Source organism: Littorina saxatilis, linkage group LG8 (assembly GCF_037325665.1).
Source record: "Littorina saxatilis isolate snail1 linkage group LG8, US_GU_Lsax_2.0, whole genome shotgun sequence".
Lineage (NCBI taxonomy): Eukaryota > Metazoa > Mollusca > Gastropoda > Littorinimorpha > Littorinidae > Littorina > Littorina saxatilis.
Window position 1 is genome coordinate 74,206,820 of NC_090252.1, and position 17,220 is coordinate 74,224,039.

At 46.1% G+C, this 17,220-nt stretch overlaps 2 protein-coding genes across 6 annotated transcripts in view; both read right to left on the minus strand.

Annotated features, from left to right (window-relative positions):
- The window catches only part of LOC138974333 (uncharacterized), a 7,238-nt gene extending 2,005 nt beyond the window's left edge, over nt 1-5,233 (minus strand). Inside the window, exons 1-4 of the mRNA XM_070347055.1 lie at nt 4,012-5,233; nt 3,691-3,878; nt 1,129-1,423; nt 126-475 (exon numbers count right to left, since the gene is read on the minus strand). Coding sequence (XP_070203156.1) covers nt 126-475; nt 1,129-1,423; nt 3,691-3,878; nt 4,012-4,223 — 1,045 coding nt within the window. The 5' untranslated portion in view covers nt 4,224-5,233. The remainder of the gene's footprint in view (nt 1-125; nt 476-1,128; nt 1,424-3,690; nt 3,879-4,011) is intronic.
- The window catches only part of LOC138974336 (mitochondrial import receptor subunit TOM70-like), a 554,410-nt gene that overhangs the window by 361,406 nt on the left and 175,784 nt on the right, over nt 1-17,220 (minus strand). The window lies entirely within an intron of this gene.

The window sequence follows — 17,220 nt, forward strand, 5'->3', positions numbered from 1 at the left end:
CCACCAACATCATCATCACCATCACCATTATCATCACCACCATCATCAACACCACCACCATCATCATCTCCATCATCAACACCACCACCACCACCACGACCATCATCATCAGCTACACAACTCACCCACACCCAGACGGCGCAGCACGGCAGCGATATCCTGACCACACTGTGCGCAGTCCAACGGCCACCGACCTGTGTGAGCGTTGCCATGGTGACTCAGCCGTATCACGCTCAGCCCGTCCCCAGGGGCAGGCACGCCGCTGTCACTGTAGTCGTGGACATTAACCCTGTGAATCACGGGCTGTATTTCACGAAGGACGGCGGGTGCCGAGCGGAGGGGGACAGTGAACACCTGTGTCTGCAGTGCTGGGGGTATCTCGGTCTTCAAAACACCGGCACACCACAGGTACAGGTGAGGTACTTGCTGCGCTAGGCGTGTTACAAGGCGTGTGTGACGGGGACCAACCTTCTGGCTGTGACACAGAATGGAGGCATGGTGTTAGAGATGTGTGTTTCCCATGAGACATGTTAAAAAATAGTAAACTGATAATATTTATGCGATAGCCACAACTGTATGAATGACATCACTTGATATTTAACCAATAATGAGGTCATTGGGATTTTAGGTGCATCTTGATTATAATTACACATACACAGTGGCACGAGTAAGGTGAATCAGACAGTTACAGCCCTCTCTCTCTCTCTCTCTCTCTCTCTCTCTCTCTCTCTCTCTCTCTCTCTCTCTCTCTCTCTCTCTCTCTCTCTCTCTCTCTCTCTCTCTCTCTCTCTCTCTTACACACACACACACACACACACTCACACTCACACACACACATACATACACACATTCACACACACACACACACACAGACACACTCACATACACACATACACACACAAACCACACACACACATCACACACACACACACACACACCAGACACAAACCACACACACACAAACCACACACACACATCACACACACACACAAACCACACACACACAAACCACACACACACACATCCACCACACACACCACACACACCACACACACACACCCACCACACACACACACACACACACACGCACACACACACACACACACACACACATGTATTAACACAAACCTGGTGGCAAAGGACGCCTCATCAAGCAAGACGTAGAGGTGGTCGTTGTTGACACAAGCCAAGAGGTCGGTGACAGCCTGGTCAACATCTTCCTCCCTGTTCCAGAAGTCGTATGTGTGGTACGACACGCTGCCTGGTGTCAGGGAAGGCGTCTGGCCCGCGCTCAGCGACATCTCCAGCTGTTGTGTGATGGATGTGCTGACGGCCCGGGTGGGGTGCCATGTTGACAGGACGTGCACATCGTGCCCCTGTCGCAGCCACCTAACCCCCTGCAGCACTAGCACCACCGTCTTACCTGTTGGAACAAAAAACAAACATATTTAATGTTATATATTGCAAAACAGTGTGAAAGTAAGGTAATCTAACACGCAGAGAAAGCATGCACATCCGGCCCATTCGCTGCCACCTCAACCCCTTCACTACCTGCACCACCGTCTTACCTGTTGGAACAAAAAACATATTTTTAATATTTTACTGAATAATGTGAAAACAAGGCAGTGTTCCACAGAGAGACGACTTGCAGATCGTGTCCCTGTTGTTAGGGAAGATGTAGGCCTACGATCAGCCACCTCAACCCCTGCAGTACCAGACCTGTCTTACCTGTTCACACACAAAACATAATAAAACAATCTATTACAAAACAGTGTGAAAGCAGGGCTCTGTGACATTCAGTTCGTTTCACCTGTTACACGCGAAGCACAGCATCAGGAACACAGCAATATGCATGAAAATAGATATAACTGCCAGGAAAAACATTATTTTAGAAAAATAAATTCCATGGTGACTAAATCAACATTTCAGTTACAAACTGTACTCTCTGTCTGCCTTTCCTTCAGTTGACACATTTTGCATGGAACCAGACGATTCAGACAGCGTGCACAAAACAAACCGTCTCTCCAACAAAACTGGACATTTCTGGTAGATGAGGACAAAGTGACACTTTCCAAAAATAACGTCACAAACATTGCGTCATGCAAAGACGTCATTTGAGAAAACTGGAATCCGTGCACTGTAAGGAAATCCGAAACATTGTTTTGTCAGTATGGTTTGCCTCAACAACAGTGACGACGATGATGATTTATTATCGTTCATGACCACGACGACAACGACGATGATGATGACAACGACGACGATGATGATGATAACGACGACGACGATGATAATGATGACGACGACGACGCCGACGATGACGATGATGATGATGATGATGATAAAAAGTATAAAAAAACTTTAAGAGGTAGTGGCGGAGGAAGCAGCATCACGAGCAGTAGCATTAGTTGCTGCGGTGATGGTGGTGTTGGTTGTTGTTGTAATAGCGGTGGTAATGGTGGTGGTAATGGTGGTGGTACGTGATAGTGTGTTTGTTTTGTTTTGTTTGTTTGCTTAACGCCCAGCCGACCACGAAGGGCCATATCAGGGCGGTGCTGCTTTGACATATAACGTGCGCCACACACAAGACAGAAGTCGCAGCACGGGCTTCATGTCTCACCCAGTCACATTATTCTGACACCGGACCAACCAGTCCTAGCACTAACCCCATAATGCCAGACGCCAGGCGGAGCAGCCACAAGATTGCCAATTTTAAAGTCTTAGGTATGACCCGGCCGGGGTTCGAACCCACGACCTCCCGATCACGGGGCGGAAGCCTTACCACTAGGCCAACCGTGCCGGTGCGTGATAGTGGTGGTAATGGTGATTGTGGTAATAGAGGTGGCAATGACATGGTGGTGGTGGTGGTGGTGGAGGTGGTAGTCATAGTTGTAATGGTGGTGGTGATAATTTCTGTTGGTAGCAACAGTAGCATATCACCCTTCACACACATGTTAACCTCCATTCACATCATGTTCTTATAATGATGTTCACATGTGCAACTCTTAGCTGATGTTGAACCGATGTTTTGTTTGTCGGTGAAGACGTAGTCGAAATGTGATGCAGCAAAATATGTTTTGAAGTTAACCCAGTGAAAAGTCAGCCTGAACTTTGATCAATTGCCGACAGGCTTCAGGCCTAGAAACACCTCCCGTTGAAAACTATGCGACTTTAAAGGCATATGTACTCGATGACTATACACGCTAATTGCTTTACCAACAGCTGGAGACATGCTAAATTAAGTTCCCTGCAAAATATTGTGGTCTAGGACCCCTTCAATGTTGAGATATGTTAATTTTCATTTTGATCTGGATCGTCCTATTTATAGATTTGGCAACACATGTAACGTTGATGCAAGGGAGCTAACACCGCGGCTTTGTTGACATCCTCACTTTTTCAGAGGCTAGAACAAGCTGTAATGCATGTATTATGGTCCGCGCATGGTGACATATCGTCATTATATGGTCTTATGGTGCGTTTGACATCGATTATGGGCAAACTACACTTTGTAAACACGGGAGCGCGTACATATGCCTTTAAACAGACGGCTGAGCTTCCTGTTTATATGGGGACAACTCTCCTTCCATCTCGCCGTGACAGCATTGTTAAGAGAACTGTCAAAAATCAACAAGATCACCAATAAACAAAGAAACAAACAAGAAACACTAGCAAGAGAAGGTGTAAGCTTGTCACCTGTTCCTGGCGCTCCCGTAATGCAGACACGTGGCGGGTCTCTGTTTAGCAGGCCGAGCTGTTGCAGGGTCAGAACCAGAAGTGCCAGCCTCCGCCCCAGTTCCGCCACCGCCTGTCCTGCAGTCCGCACCTCCACACGGACACCGTTGTAGCAGGGGACAGACACCATGGTGGCCGGTCCGACGAACCTGTAACAAAAAACAATCGTATTAAAAAACAACAAAAACAGATAAATCCAACGAGAAATGATTACACTGACATATAAGAGAATAACATTGTTCCAGCACTGTGACATATTTGACATGATGTAACTTCTCTCACCTGGCCACGATGTCCAGGTAAAGTTGATCAGTGAGCCGAGTGTCCACAGTACAGGCCATCCTGTGTTGCCACCAGGTGCTCAACTGTGATAACACGGCGGGTGTCACGTGCCAGTACGATGCAGGCTGGGACAGTTGTTCAGAGCAGCAGCACAGCTGTATGGCGTCTGCTGCATTGACCGCACCCAGGCTCTGACACACCGCCTGCAGCATAGAGATACGTAATACTTTATGTTAGCGTGTGACACGAGTATTGTCGTGTGGTCGGGTGAAAGCTGACTAAGCACACACCCATGTCTCTACAGTAGCGACAGTGCACTGTGTTGAAGAAACGCTGGCAGATCACAGATACGGCAAAGTTGCATTGTGCACGTTCATTTTACTTCAGGTGTCATCTTTGGTTACGATATGAACAGAAGGAAAGCCAAAGACTGGATACCACTAGGGTTAGATTAACTACACTACAAAGTTTACAGCTTAAGATATGAACAGAAGAAAAACCAAAGACTGGATACCACTAGGGTTAGATTAACTACACTACAAAGCTTACAGCTTAAGATATGAACAGAAGGAAAGCCAAAGACTGAATACCACTAGGGCTAGATTAACTACACTACAAAGCTTACAGCTTAAGATATGAACAGAAGGAAAACCAAAGACGGAATACCACTAGGGCTAGATTAACTACACTACAAAGTTTACAGCTTAAGATATGAACAGAAAGCAAGCCAAAGACTGGATACCATTAGGGCTAGATTAACTACACTACAAAGTTTACAGCTTAAAATATGAACAGAAGGAAAACCAAAGACTGGATACCACTAGGGCTAGATTAACTACACTACAAAGTTTACAGCTTAAGATATGAACAGAAAGAAAACCAAAGACTGGATACCACTAGGGCTAGATTAACTACACTACAAAGCTTACAGCTTAAGATATGAACAGAAAGCAAGCCAAAGACTGGATACCACTAGGGCTAGATTAACTACACTACAAAGCTTACAGCTTAAGATATGAACAGAAGGAAAACCAAAGACGGAATACCACCGGAACAACAGCTGACGTCATCATCAAATCGCTGCTGACATTTGTCGAAACTTGATTTTGACACTGACAAGAAACCGGACTTATCAACTTGCAAAGAACATGTATTAACGATGTTGTGTGCTTGTAAATGATGTGTTTCGAATTTCAAATGGAACGTTTTCATACAAATCCCCCCCACCCCCCCACCCCCCCGATCTCCTTCTTTAAGGGTTTCCGAAAGTCTAACGCAGTCTCTCCCTCCCTCTCCCCCCCCCCCTAACTCTCTCTTTAGAAAAGGCCCAACCTTAAATCTTCATCCTTGCCAAATAAAGTTCAGTTCAGTTCCGCTCTCTCTCTCTCAACTCTCCCTCCCCCCCCCCCCCCCCCCCCCCCTCCCCCCCCCCCTCATTACCCCCCTCATCTCTCTCTCTCTCTCTCTCTCTCTCTCTCTCTCTCTCTCTTCTCTCTCTCTCTCTCTCTCTCTCTCTCTCTCTCTCTCTCTCTCTCTCTCTCTCTCTCTCGCTCTTGCACTCTGAAGAAAAGGCCCAGCCATAAATTGTCATATTTGTAAAACAAAGTTCAGCTCAGTTCAGTTCAGTTCAGTTCAGCTCTCTCTCTCTCTCTCTCTCTCTCTCTCTCTCTCTCTCTCTTTTATGTTTATTTGCGTGTGTGTGTGCGTGTATGTGTGTGTGTGTGTGTGTGTGTTTGGGTGTGTGTGTGTGCGTGCGTGTGCGTGTGTGTGTGTGTGTGTGTTAGCGCTCCTCAAGTTTGAACAGTCAGTGAAGATTGTGTCAATAACATTTGAATGGAAGTGTTCACATTTCTTCCGAGTTGTAGGACACCTTCTGTGGTCTGTGAAGTCTGTCTTGCAGAGGCGTTCTGGGGCAACATTTCATTTTTCTCATTTCATTTTCATTACTTTATTGGCCCATCGCTGGGAAATTCGGGTCGCTTCCTCCCAGTGGAAAGCTAGCAGCAACGGAGTCGCGCTACCCAGGTGTCTGCGTGTTTAGGTGTATTCAGCCACCTGCACTTATGGCAGAATGACCAAGGTCTTTTACGTGCCACTGTGGTGACACGGGGGTGGGACATGGCTTCCGTCTCTGAGTCTGCACATAAAGTTGACCCGTGTCCGTCCCGGCCCGAATTCGAACCTGGGACCTTTCGATCACAAGTCCAGTGCTCTACCAACTGAGCTACCGGAAGAACATCACAATTATCACAAAGCTTTGAATAAGATCTTATGCTCATTTGCTGAATTATTTAAATGTGAATGAAAACAACCAATGGTAGTTTAGTTATTGTGATTTGTATATGGAAATGATATGAAAACCCAGAGGAGTCATCAAAAACACCGCGCTTTGTTGTTGTCAACTTAAGAGTCAACCTTGGCCCTTGTAAAGAATCGTGTTTTCCACTTTGTGAGACAAGCCAACACCGATTCCGCTAGATTTCCCAAACTTGCTCTAGCTCCAACTGGTGCGTTATTTTTCACCAGTATTAATAGTGGCTGTATTAAATCCAAATGAAAGGTGTTTCCCTTTCTCATTTAACAATTAACACAAAGACGCAATGGTTTGCCGCACCTCGCCAAGTTCAACGTTCACTGGTGCCTACAGTTGAGACACTCTCCGAGTCACACTAGCTGCATGAAGGCAGAGACACGGTGTCATGGCGTTCAGTCAAGGGACAACGTTCAATGGTGCCTACAGTTGAGACACTCTCCCAGTCACACTGGCGGCATGAAGGCAGAGACACGGTGTCATGGCGTTCAGTCAAGGGACAACTTTCAATGGTGCCTACAGTTGAGACACTCTCCCAGTCACACTAGCGGCATGAAGGCAGAGACACGGTGTCACGGCGTTTAGCGAAATGACAACTTTCAATGGTGCCTACAGTTGAGACACTCTCCGAGTCACACTAGCTGCATGAAGGCAGAGACACGGTGTTATCGGGCGTTCAGTCAAGGGACAACTTTTAATGGTGCCTACAGTTGAGACACTCTCCGAGTCACACTAGCTGCATGAAGGCAGAGATACGGTGTTATGACGTTCAGTCAAGGGACAACTTTCAATGGTGCCTACAGTTGAGACACTCTCCCAGTCACACTGGCTGCATTAAGCCAGAGACACGGTGTTATGGCGTTCAGTCAAGGGACAACGTTCAATGGTGCCTACAGTTGAGACACTCTCCCAGTCACACTAGCGGCATGAAGGCAGAGACACGGTGTTATGTCGTTCAGTCAAGGGACAACTTTCAATGGTGCCTACAGTTGAGACACTCTCCCAGTCACACTGGCTGCATTAAGCCAGAGACACAGTGTTATGGCGTTCAGTCAAGGGACAACGTTCACTGGTGCCTACAGTTGAGACACTCTCCGAGTCACACTAGCTGCATGAAGGCAGAGACACGGTGTTATGTCGTTCAGTCAAGGGACAACGTTCAATGGTGCCTACAGTTGAGACACTCTCCAAGTCACACTAGCTGCATAAAGGCAGAGATACGGTGTCACGGCGTTTAGCGAAATGACAACGTTCAATGGTGCCTACAGTTGGGACACCCCCCCAGTCACACTGGCTGCATGAAGGCAGAGACACGGTGTCATGGCGTTTAGCGAAATGACAACGTTCAATGGTGCCTACAGTTGGGACACCCCCCCAGTCACACTAGCTGCATGAAGGCAGAGACACGGTGTCATGGCGTTTAGCGAAATGACAACTTTCAATGGTGCCTACAGTTGGGACACCCCCCCAGTCACACTAGCTGCATGAAGGCAGAGACACGGTGTCATGGCGTTTAGCGAAATGACAACTTTCAATGGTGCCTACAGTTGGGACACCCCCCCAGTCACACTGGCTGCATGAAGGCAGAGACACGGTGTCATGGCGTTTAGCGAAATGACAACTTTCAATGGTGCCTACAGTTGGGACACCCCCCCAGTCACACTGGCGGCATGAAGGCAGAGACACGGTGTCATGGCGTTTAGCGAAATGACAACTTTCAATGGTGCCTACAGTTGGGACACCCCCCCAGTCACACTAGCTGCATGAAGGCAGAGACACGGTGTCATGGCGTTTAGCGAAATGACAACTTTCAATGGTGCCTACAGTTGGGACACCCCCCCAGTCACACTGGCGGCATGAAGGCAGATACACGGTGTCATGGCGTTTAGCGAAATGACAACTTTCAATGGTGCCTACAGTTGGGACACCCCCCCAGTCACACTGGCGGCATGAAGGCAGATACACGGTGTCATGGCGTTTAGCGAAATGACAACTTTCAATGGTGCCTACAGTTGGGACACCCCCCCAGTCACACTGGCGGCATGAAGGCAGATACACGGTGTCATGGCGTTTAGCGAAATGACAACTTTCAATGGTGCCTACAGTTGGGACACCCCCCCAGTCACACTAGCGGCATGAAGGCAGAGACACGGTGTCATGGCGTTCAGCGAAATGACAACTTTCAATGGTGCCTACAGTTGGGACACCCCCCCAGTCACACTAGCGGCATGAAGGCAGAGACACGGTGTCATGGCGTTCAGCGAAATGACAACTGTCAATGGTGCCTACAGTTGAGACACCCCCCCAGTCACACTGGCTGCATGAAGGCAGAGACACGGTGTCATGTCGTTCAGCCAAGGGACAACTTTCAATGGTGCCTACAGTTGGGACACCCCCCCATTCACACTAGCTGCATGAAGGCAGAGACACGGTGTTATGTCGTTCAGCCAAGGGACAACTTTCAATGGTGCCTACAGTTGGGACACCCCCCCAGTCACACTGGCGGCATGAAGGCAGAGACACGGTGTTATGGCGTTTAGCGAAATGACAACTTTCAATGGTGCCTACAGTTGGGACACCCCCCCAGTCACACTAGCGGCATGAAGACAGAGACACGGTGTCATGGCGTTTAGCGAAATGACAACTTTCAATGGTGCCTACAGTTGAGACACTCTCCCAGTCACACTAGCTGCATGAAGGCAGACACACGGTGTTATGGCGTTTAGCGAAATGACAACTTTCAATGGTGCCTACAGTTGAGACACTCTCCGAGTCACACTAGCTGCATGAAGGCAGAGACACGGTGTCATGGCGTTTAGCGAAATGACAACTTTCAATGGTGCCTACAGTTGGGACACCCCCCCAGTCACACTGGCGGCATGAAGGCAGAGACACGGTGTTATGGCGTTTAGCGAAATGACAACTTTCAATGGTGCCTACAGTTGAGACACCCCCCCAGTCACACTGGCGGCATGAAGGCAGAGACACGGTGTCATGGCGTTCAGCGAAATGACAACTATCAATGGTGCCTACAGTTGAGACACTCTCCCAGTCACACTGGCGGCATGAAGGCAGAGACACGGTGTCATGGCGTTTAGCGAAATGACAACTTTCAATGGCTGTCACAGAATGTTTGATCAAGGTCTGTTCTTTCCCTACCACCCGGTCAGACAATCAGTTGGAACAGGTAACGAGAGAGAGAGAGAGAGAGAGAGAGAGTCAGACAATCAGTTGGAACAGGTAACGAGAGAAAGAGAGGGAGAGAGAGAGAGTCAGACAATCAGTTGGAACAGGTAACGAGAGAGAGAGAGGGAGAGAGAGAGAGAGAGAGAGAGAGAGAGAGAGAGAGAGAGAGAGAGAGAGAGTCAGACAATCAGTTGGAACAGGTAACGAGAGAGAGAGAGGGAGAGAGAGAGAGAGAGAGAGAGAGAGAGAGAGAGAGAGTCAGACAATCAGTTGGAACAGGTAACGAGAGAGAGAGAGGGAGAGAGAGAGAGAGAGAGAGAGAGAGAGAGAGAGAGAGAGAGTCAGACAATCAGTTGGAACAGGTAACGAGAGAAAGAGAGGGAGAGAGAGAGAGTCAGACAATCAGTTGGAACAGGTAACGAGAGAGAGAGAGAGGAGAGAGAGAGAGAGAGAGAGAGAGAGAGAGAGAGAGAGAGAGAGTCAGACAATCAGTTGGAACAGGTAACGAGAGAGAGAGAGAGAGAGAGAGAGAGAGAGAGAGAGAGTGAGAGAGAGAGTCAGACAATCAGTTGGAACAGGTAACGAGAGAGAGAGAGGGAGAGAGAGAGAGAGAGAGAGAGAGAGAGAGAGTCAGACAATCAGTTGGAACAGGTAACGAGAGAGAGAGAGAGAGAGAGAGAGAGAGAGAGAGAGAGAGAGAGAGAGAGAGAGAGAGAGTCAGACAATCAGTTGGAACAGGTAACGAGAGAGAGAGAGGGAGAGAGAGAGAGAGAGAGAGAGAGAGAGAGAGAGAGAGAGAGAGTCAGACAATCAGTTGGAACAGGTAACGAGAGAGAGAGAGGGAGAGAGAGAGAGAGAGAGAGAGAGAGAGAGAGAGAGAGAGAGTCAGACAATCAGTTGGAACAGGTAACGAGAGAGAGAGAGGGAGAGAGAGAGAGAGAGAGAGAGAGAGAGGGAGAGAGTCAGACAATCAGTTGGAACAGGTAACGAGAGAGAGAGAGAGAGAGAGAGAGAGAGAGAGAGAGAGAGAGAGAGAGAGAGAGAGAGAGAGAGAGAGAGTCAGACAATCAGTTGGAACAGGTAACGAGAGAGAGAGAGAGAGAGAGAGAGAGAGAGAGAGAGAGAGAGAGAGTCAGACAATCAGTTGGAACAGGTAACGAGAGAGAGAGAGAGAGAGAGAGAGAGAGAGAGAGAGAGAGAGAGAGAGAGAGAGAGAGAGAGAGAGTCAGACAATCAGTTGGAACAGGTAACGAGAGAGAGAGAGAGAGAGAGAGAGAGAGAGAGAGAGAGAGAGAGAGAGAGAGAGAGAGAGAGAGAGAGGGAGAGAGAGAGAGAGAGAGAGAGAGAGAGAGAGAGTCAGACAATCAGTTGGAACAGGTAACGAGAGAGAGAGAGAGAGAGAGAGAGAGAGAGAGAGAGAGAGAGAGAGAGAGAGAGAGAGAGAGAGAGAGGGAGAGAGAGAGAGAGAGAGAGAGAGAGAGAGAGAGAGAGAGAGTCAGACAATCAGTTGGAACAGGTAACGAGAGAGAGAGAGAGAGAGAGAGAGAGAGAGAGAGAGAGAGAGAGAGAGAGAGAGAGAGAGAGTCAGACAATCAGTTGGAACAGGTAACGAGAGAGAGAGAGAGAGAGAGAGAGAGAGAGAGAGAGAGAGACAGAGAGAGAGAGAGAGAGAGAGAGAGAGAGAGAGAGAGAGAGAGAGAGAGAGAGAGAGAGAGAGAGAGAGAGAGAGAGAGAGAGAGAGAGAGACGCGTGTGTGTGTATGCTTTTGCTATCAAGCATATGATACCTACTGTAATAGTTTCATGCATTTGGTGTATGCATTTAATGACTGCTTCAGATGTGTATATTTGGATATAATTTGCTGTGTGTGCCCCCACACACGTGTGTATCTATAAATGTGTGTGTGTGAGTGAGTGTGTGTGTGTGTGTGTGTGTGTGTGTGTGTGTGTGTGTGTGTGTGTGTGTGTGTGTGTGTGTGTATAGGTGTGTGCATATAAGTCGCGTAACGGACGTAGGAAACGGGTACAGCTAGTATATTATAGGGGGGGGGGGGGGGTCAGTCTGTGTGTGTGTGTGTGTGTGTGTGTGTGTGTGTGTGTGTGTGTGCGTGCGTGCGTGAGTGCGTGTGCGTGCGTGCGCGCGCGCGTATGTGTGTGTGTGTGTGTGTGTGTGTGTGTGTGTGTGTGTGTGTCTTTGACCAACCCTTTCAAAACATGGTTTTGCTTTTTAAACGACCACAAACTGGAACCTCAAACAGAAATGTAAAAAACATCCAAACACCTTCAGATAAGAAAAAAACTAGTAATTTATTCATTCGTTCGGCCCGGACGTGAAAAACACACAATTTTGCCTTTACAGCCGTTTTTTCAGCACACGGCCCGGACCGGACGGCTGCACGGGAAAAGTGACGTCACTCTAGTCTTGGTTGTGTACCCAGTACGCGTCCGTCTCCTGCGCAAACAGTTTACAGTGGCTTCTTTACAAAGACTTATTATGGAGACCAGTTGGTGTAAGAGTTGCATTATTTTGTAGAACGGATTCAAGCTCACAGTCAGGCATGCAAAGAATGTAAAGATACTACATTTCTTTAGCTCTTGCAACTTTTGATGTCGATTGTTTGTTTGTTGGTTGATTGGTTAGTGGTTCATTACACTGTTGGTGTCAGTAATCACGTTTTTAAAGATTTAAAATCTCTATAGCCAAATGCGTTGACTTGTAAAGGGGTGTTGAAAACTAACAGCTGTGGACTGGAATGTCTGTCATGAAATGTGAGAACACAATGAACCACAAGTCTTCACTCTATCACAATGAACCACAAGTCTTCACTCTGTCACAATGAACCACAAGTCTTCACTCCATCACAATGAACCACACGTCTTCACTCCGTCACAATGAACCACAAGTCTTCACTCTGTCACAATGAACCACAAGTCTTCACTCCGTCACAATGAACCACAAGTCTTCACTCTGTCACAATGAACCACAAGTCTTCACTCTGTCACAATGAACCACAAGTCTTCACTCTATCACAATGAACCACAAGTCTTCACTCTATCACAATGAACCACAAGTCTTCACTCTGTCACAATGAACCACAAGTCTTCACTCTGTCACAATGAACCACACGTCTTCACTCTGTCACAATGAACCACAAGTCTTCACTCTGTCACAATGAACCACACGTCTTCACTCTGTCACAATGAACCACACGTCTTCACTCTGTCACAATGAACCACAAGTCTTCACTCCGTCACAATGAACCACAAGTCTTCACTCTGTCACAATGAACCACAAGTCTTCACTCTGTCACAATGAACCACAAGTCTTCACTCCGTCACAATGAACCACAAGTCTTCACTCTATCACAATGAACCACAAGTCTTCACTCTGTCACAATGAACCACAAGTCTTCACTCTGTCACAATGAACCACAAGTCTTCACTCTGTCACAATGGACCACAAGTCTTCACTCTGTCACAATGAACCACAAGTCTTCACTCCGTCACAATGAACCACAAGTCTTCACTCCGTCACAATGAACCACAAGTCTTCACTCCGTCACAATGAACCACAAGTCTTCACTCCATCACAATGAACCACAAGTCTTCACTCTATCACAATGAACCACAAGTCTTCACTCCGTCACAATGAACCACAAGTCTTCACTCTATCACAATGGACCACAAGTCTTCACTCCGTCACAATTAACCACACGTCTTCACTCTGTCACAATGAACCACACGGCTTCACTCCGTCACAATGAACCACACGTCTTCACTCTATCACAATGAACCACAAGTCTTCACTCTATCACAATGAACCACACGTCTTCACTCTATCACAATGAACCACAAGTCTTCACTCTATCACAATGAACCACAAGTCTTCACTCTGTCACAATGAACCACACGTCTTCACTCTGTCACAATGAACCACAAGTCTTCACTCTATCACAATGAACCACAAGTCTTCACTCCGTCACAATGAACCACAAGTCTTCACTCCGTCACAATGAACCACAAGTCTTCACTCTATCACAATGAACCACAAGTCTTCACTCTATCACAATGAACCACAAGTCTTCACTCCATCACAATGAACCACAAGTCTTCACTCCATCACAATGAACCACACGTCTTCACTCCGTCACAATGGACCACAAGTCTTCACTCTATCACAATGAACCACAAGTCTTCACTCTATCACAATGAACCACAAGTCTTCACTCCATCACAATGAACCACAAGTCTTCACTCTATCACAATGAACCACAAGTCTTCACTCTGTCACAATGGACCACAAGTCTTCACTCTATCACAATGAACCACAAGTCTTCACTCTATCACAATGAACCACAAGTCTTCACTCTATCACAATGAACCACAAGTCTTCACTCTGTCACAATGAACCACAAGTCTTCACTCTGTCACAATGAACCACAAGTCTTCACTCTGTCACAATGAACCACACGTCTTCACTCTGTCACAATGAACCACAAGTCTTCACTCCGTCACAATGAACCACACGTCTTCACTCCGTCACAATGAACCACACGTCTTCACTCCGTCACAATGAACCACAAGTCTTCACTCTGTCACAATGAACCACAAGTCTTCACTCTATCACAATGAACCACAAGTCTTCACTCCATCACAATGAACCACAAGTCTTCACTCTATCACAATGAACCACAAGTCTTCACTCTGTCACAATGAACCACAAGTCTTCACTCTGTCACAATGAACCACAAGTCTTCACTCTGTCACAATGAACCACAAGTCTTCACTCTGTCACAATGAACCACAAGTCTTCACTCTATCACAATGAACCACAAGTCTTCACTCTATCACAATGAACCACAAGTCTTCACTCTATCACAATGAACCACACGTCTTCACTCTATCACAATGAACCACAAGTCGTCACTCTATCACAATGGACCACACGTCTTCACTCTGTCACAATGAACCACAAGTCTTCACTCTATCACAATGAACCACAAGTCTTCACTCTATCACAATGAACCACACGTCTTCACTCTATCACAATGAACCACAAGTCTTCACTCTGTCACAATGAACTACAAGTCTTCACTCTATCACAATGAACCACAAGTCTTCACTCTATCACAATGAACCACAATTCGTCACTCCGTCACAATGAACCACAAGTCTTCACTCCATCACAATGAACCACAAGTCTTCACTCTATCACAATGAACCACACGTCTTCACTCTATCACAATGAACCACAAGTCTTCACTCCGTCACAATGAACCACAAGTCTTCACTCCGTCACAATGAACCACAAGTCTTCACTCCGTCACAATGAACCACAAGTCTTCACTCTATCACAATGAACCACAAGTCTTCACTCCATCACAATGAACCACAAGTCTTCACTCCATCACAATGAACCACAAGTCTTCACTCCATCACAATGAACCACAAGTCTTCACTCTATCACAATGAACCACAAGTCTTCACTCTGTCACAATGGACCACAAGTCTTCACTCTGTCACAATGAACCACAAGTCTTCACTCTATCACAATGAACCACAAGTCTTCACTCTGTCACAATGGACCACAAGTCTTCACTCTGTCACAATGGACAAACGCACTGTCTTAATTCAACAGGTTATGTGACTATGAAGGAGAACGGGAAAAATGGAGTGTGTTTTTTCCACTGACCACTCTCAATGGACCATGGCTCTACGTTTTGTGTAAACGCTGTTTCAACAGTGTCTATTAACAATGTCAACTGAGCTAAACAAATTATCGTACCCCAACTAAAACATTCATTCCCGTGTCATTTTATTCAAACCTTATGTGCCATTAAACGGCCTTTACTTGGCTACCTGCCACACTTTTCGGATCAACAAGTATCACGTGACCGCCGCCGAAGTAAGGGTACCCCCCCAATTGACCTGACAAGAACGTCAGGTACCAATACAAAAATCGACAGCAGTTCAGAATAGGCGCAGCTTGGCAACTTTTACATGCGAGAAGAAATAAAACTTAGTTATCTATCCAGAACAGGTTGCTATGTGTTGTTGCCTTGCGTATCTCTCGTGTCATTTCTACTGATGCAGGTGTGGAACGCATGAGCAGTGCCTGAATGGATTGATTCGAACATTTCAGGATCTGAAGTCTACATACGAGACTTATTCTGATTGACATGTCAGGATCTGAAGTCTACATACGAGACTTATTCTGATTGACATGTCAGGATCTGAAGTCTACATACGAGACTTATTCTGATTGAAATTTCGGATCACTACTTGGATGTTATGCACTCTTCCCGAAAATGTTTTTAAACCCGCCACAGGTTTGTGACTGTACATCCCACAATACATGCTTGGTAATTAGTTGTTTGTTTTTCGATTAGTTTCATACTTTAATAATAGAGAACTGGCAGGTCGGCAGTTCTGATAAACCATTACACTTCATGTATCAACCACTCTTGAGTGTTTCCCAAACGTATGTATACAATAAATATACATGTAGTATTAAACGAGAACATTGAAACCACAAAGGTACCAACATCAAGATTAGCATTTGCATACCATGATAATCGTGACAAGACATTCTTCCTACATCGGTTGACGCATAATCGAAAAAAAAAAGATTACAAAGCTAAAGAAACTGCAGATATTCCAACACGGGCACAAAGAGTAGAGACGTTGCGGGGAAGACGCCCCACAACTCCGAACGACGACAAGTGACGGCTGCCCTCTTTTGTTCCTTCCACGCAGTCGGGACGGGGCCTTTGCGAGCCGTTTTCACTGGAAAATGGAGCAATTTGTCGCCGTGGCCAATACGGAAGATATAAATGGCTCTTTGCTGTTATGTCGAGTTCATTTAAGGCAAAGTGTGTGTTATGGACGTATAGACTGTTCATTTTGCAAATAGCTTTTGAAGAAAAAATGAATAAAATCTTTGATAGGCGCGGATTTACAGGGTTTTTTTGTCGGGTACAAGATACAAGATACAAGATATTTATTCACCAATTTTGCAAAAGGATTTCATCTTGGCACGGCACGGTAAAAATAAAATAAAAACCAACCAGACACATATGCAGACACACATCACCATGCATGCATACATATGTACATTACACTGTCATGCACACACAGACACAACTCACACACACACACACACACACACACACACACACACACACACACACACACACACACACACACACACACACACACACACAATTATTTACATACTCACACATAACCAGCCACATATCTACATCACAAATTCACATCGTCGCCTTGTAAAGGTAAAAACCATATCAGTTTAAAAGGGGTGCCAGTAATATCAATACAACATTAGTGAATACTAGAACAATACCTAAAATTTATAATCCATTTAAAAGTAAGTAGTACACGTAATTATTATCATTTAGTCAGATCATCACATAAAATTATATAATCATAATCTAGCCAGTTAGACAGTTTAAAACAACAGTATTAACAGACTATCACAGATCTACTCAAGCACCTGAACCTAGAGTCGCATTGCACAAAACTACTACCATCACAGAACTACTCCAGCACCTAAAAATTAAGGACCATTCCACATTGCACATATTTCCACTATCACAAGTTATGAGAACAGTAATGGAATGCAGTGAAAGGACTAAGTAACAAAAGAACCCCCACCCCCCCCCCCCCCCCCAATCCTATAACTACAGTATATTA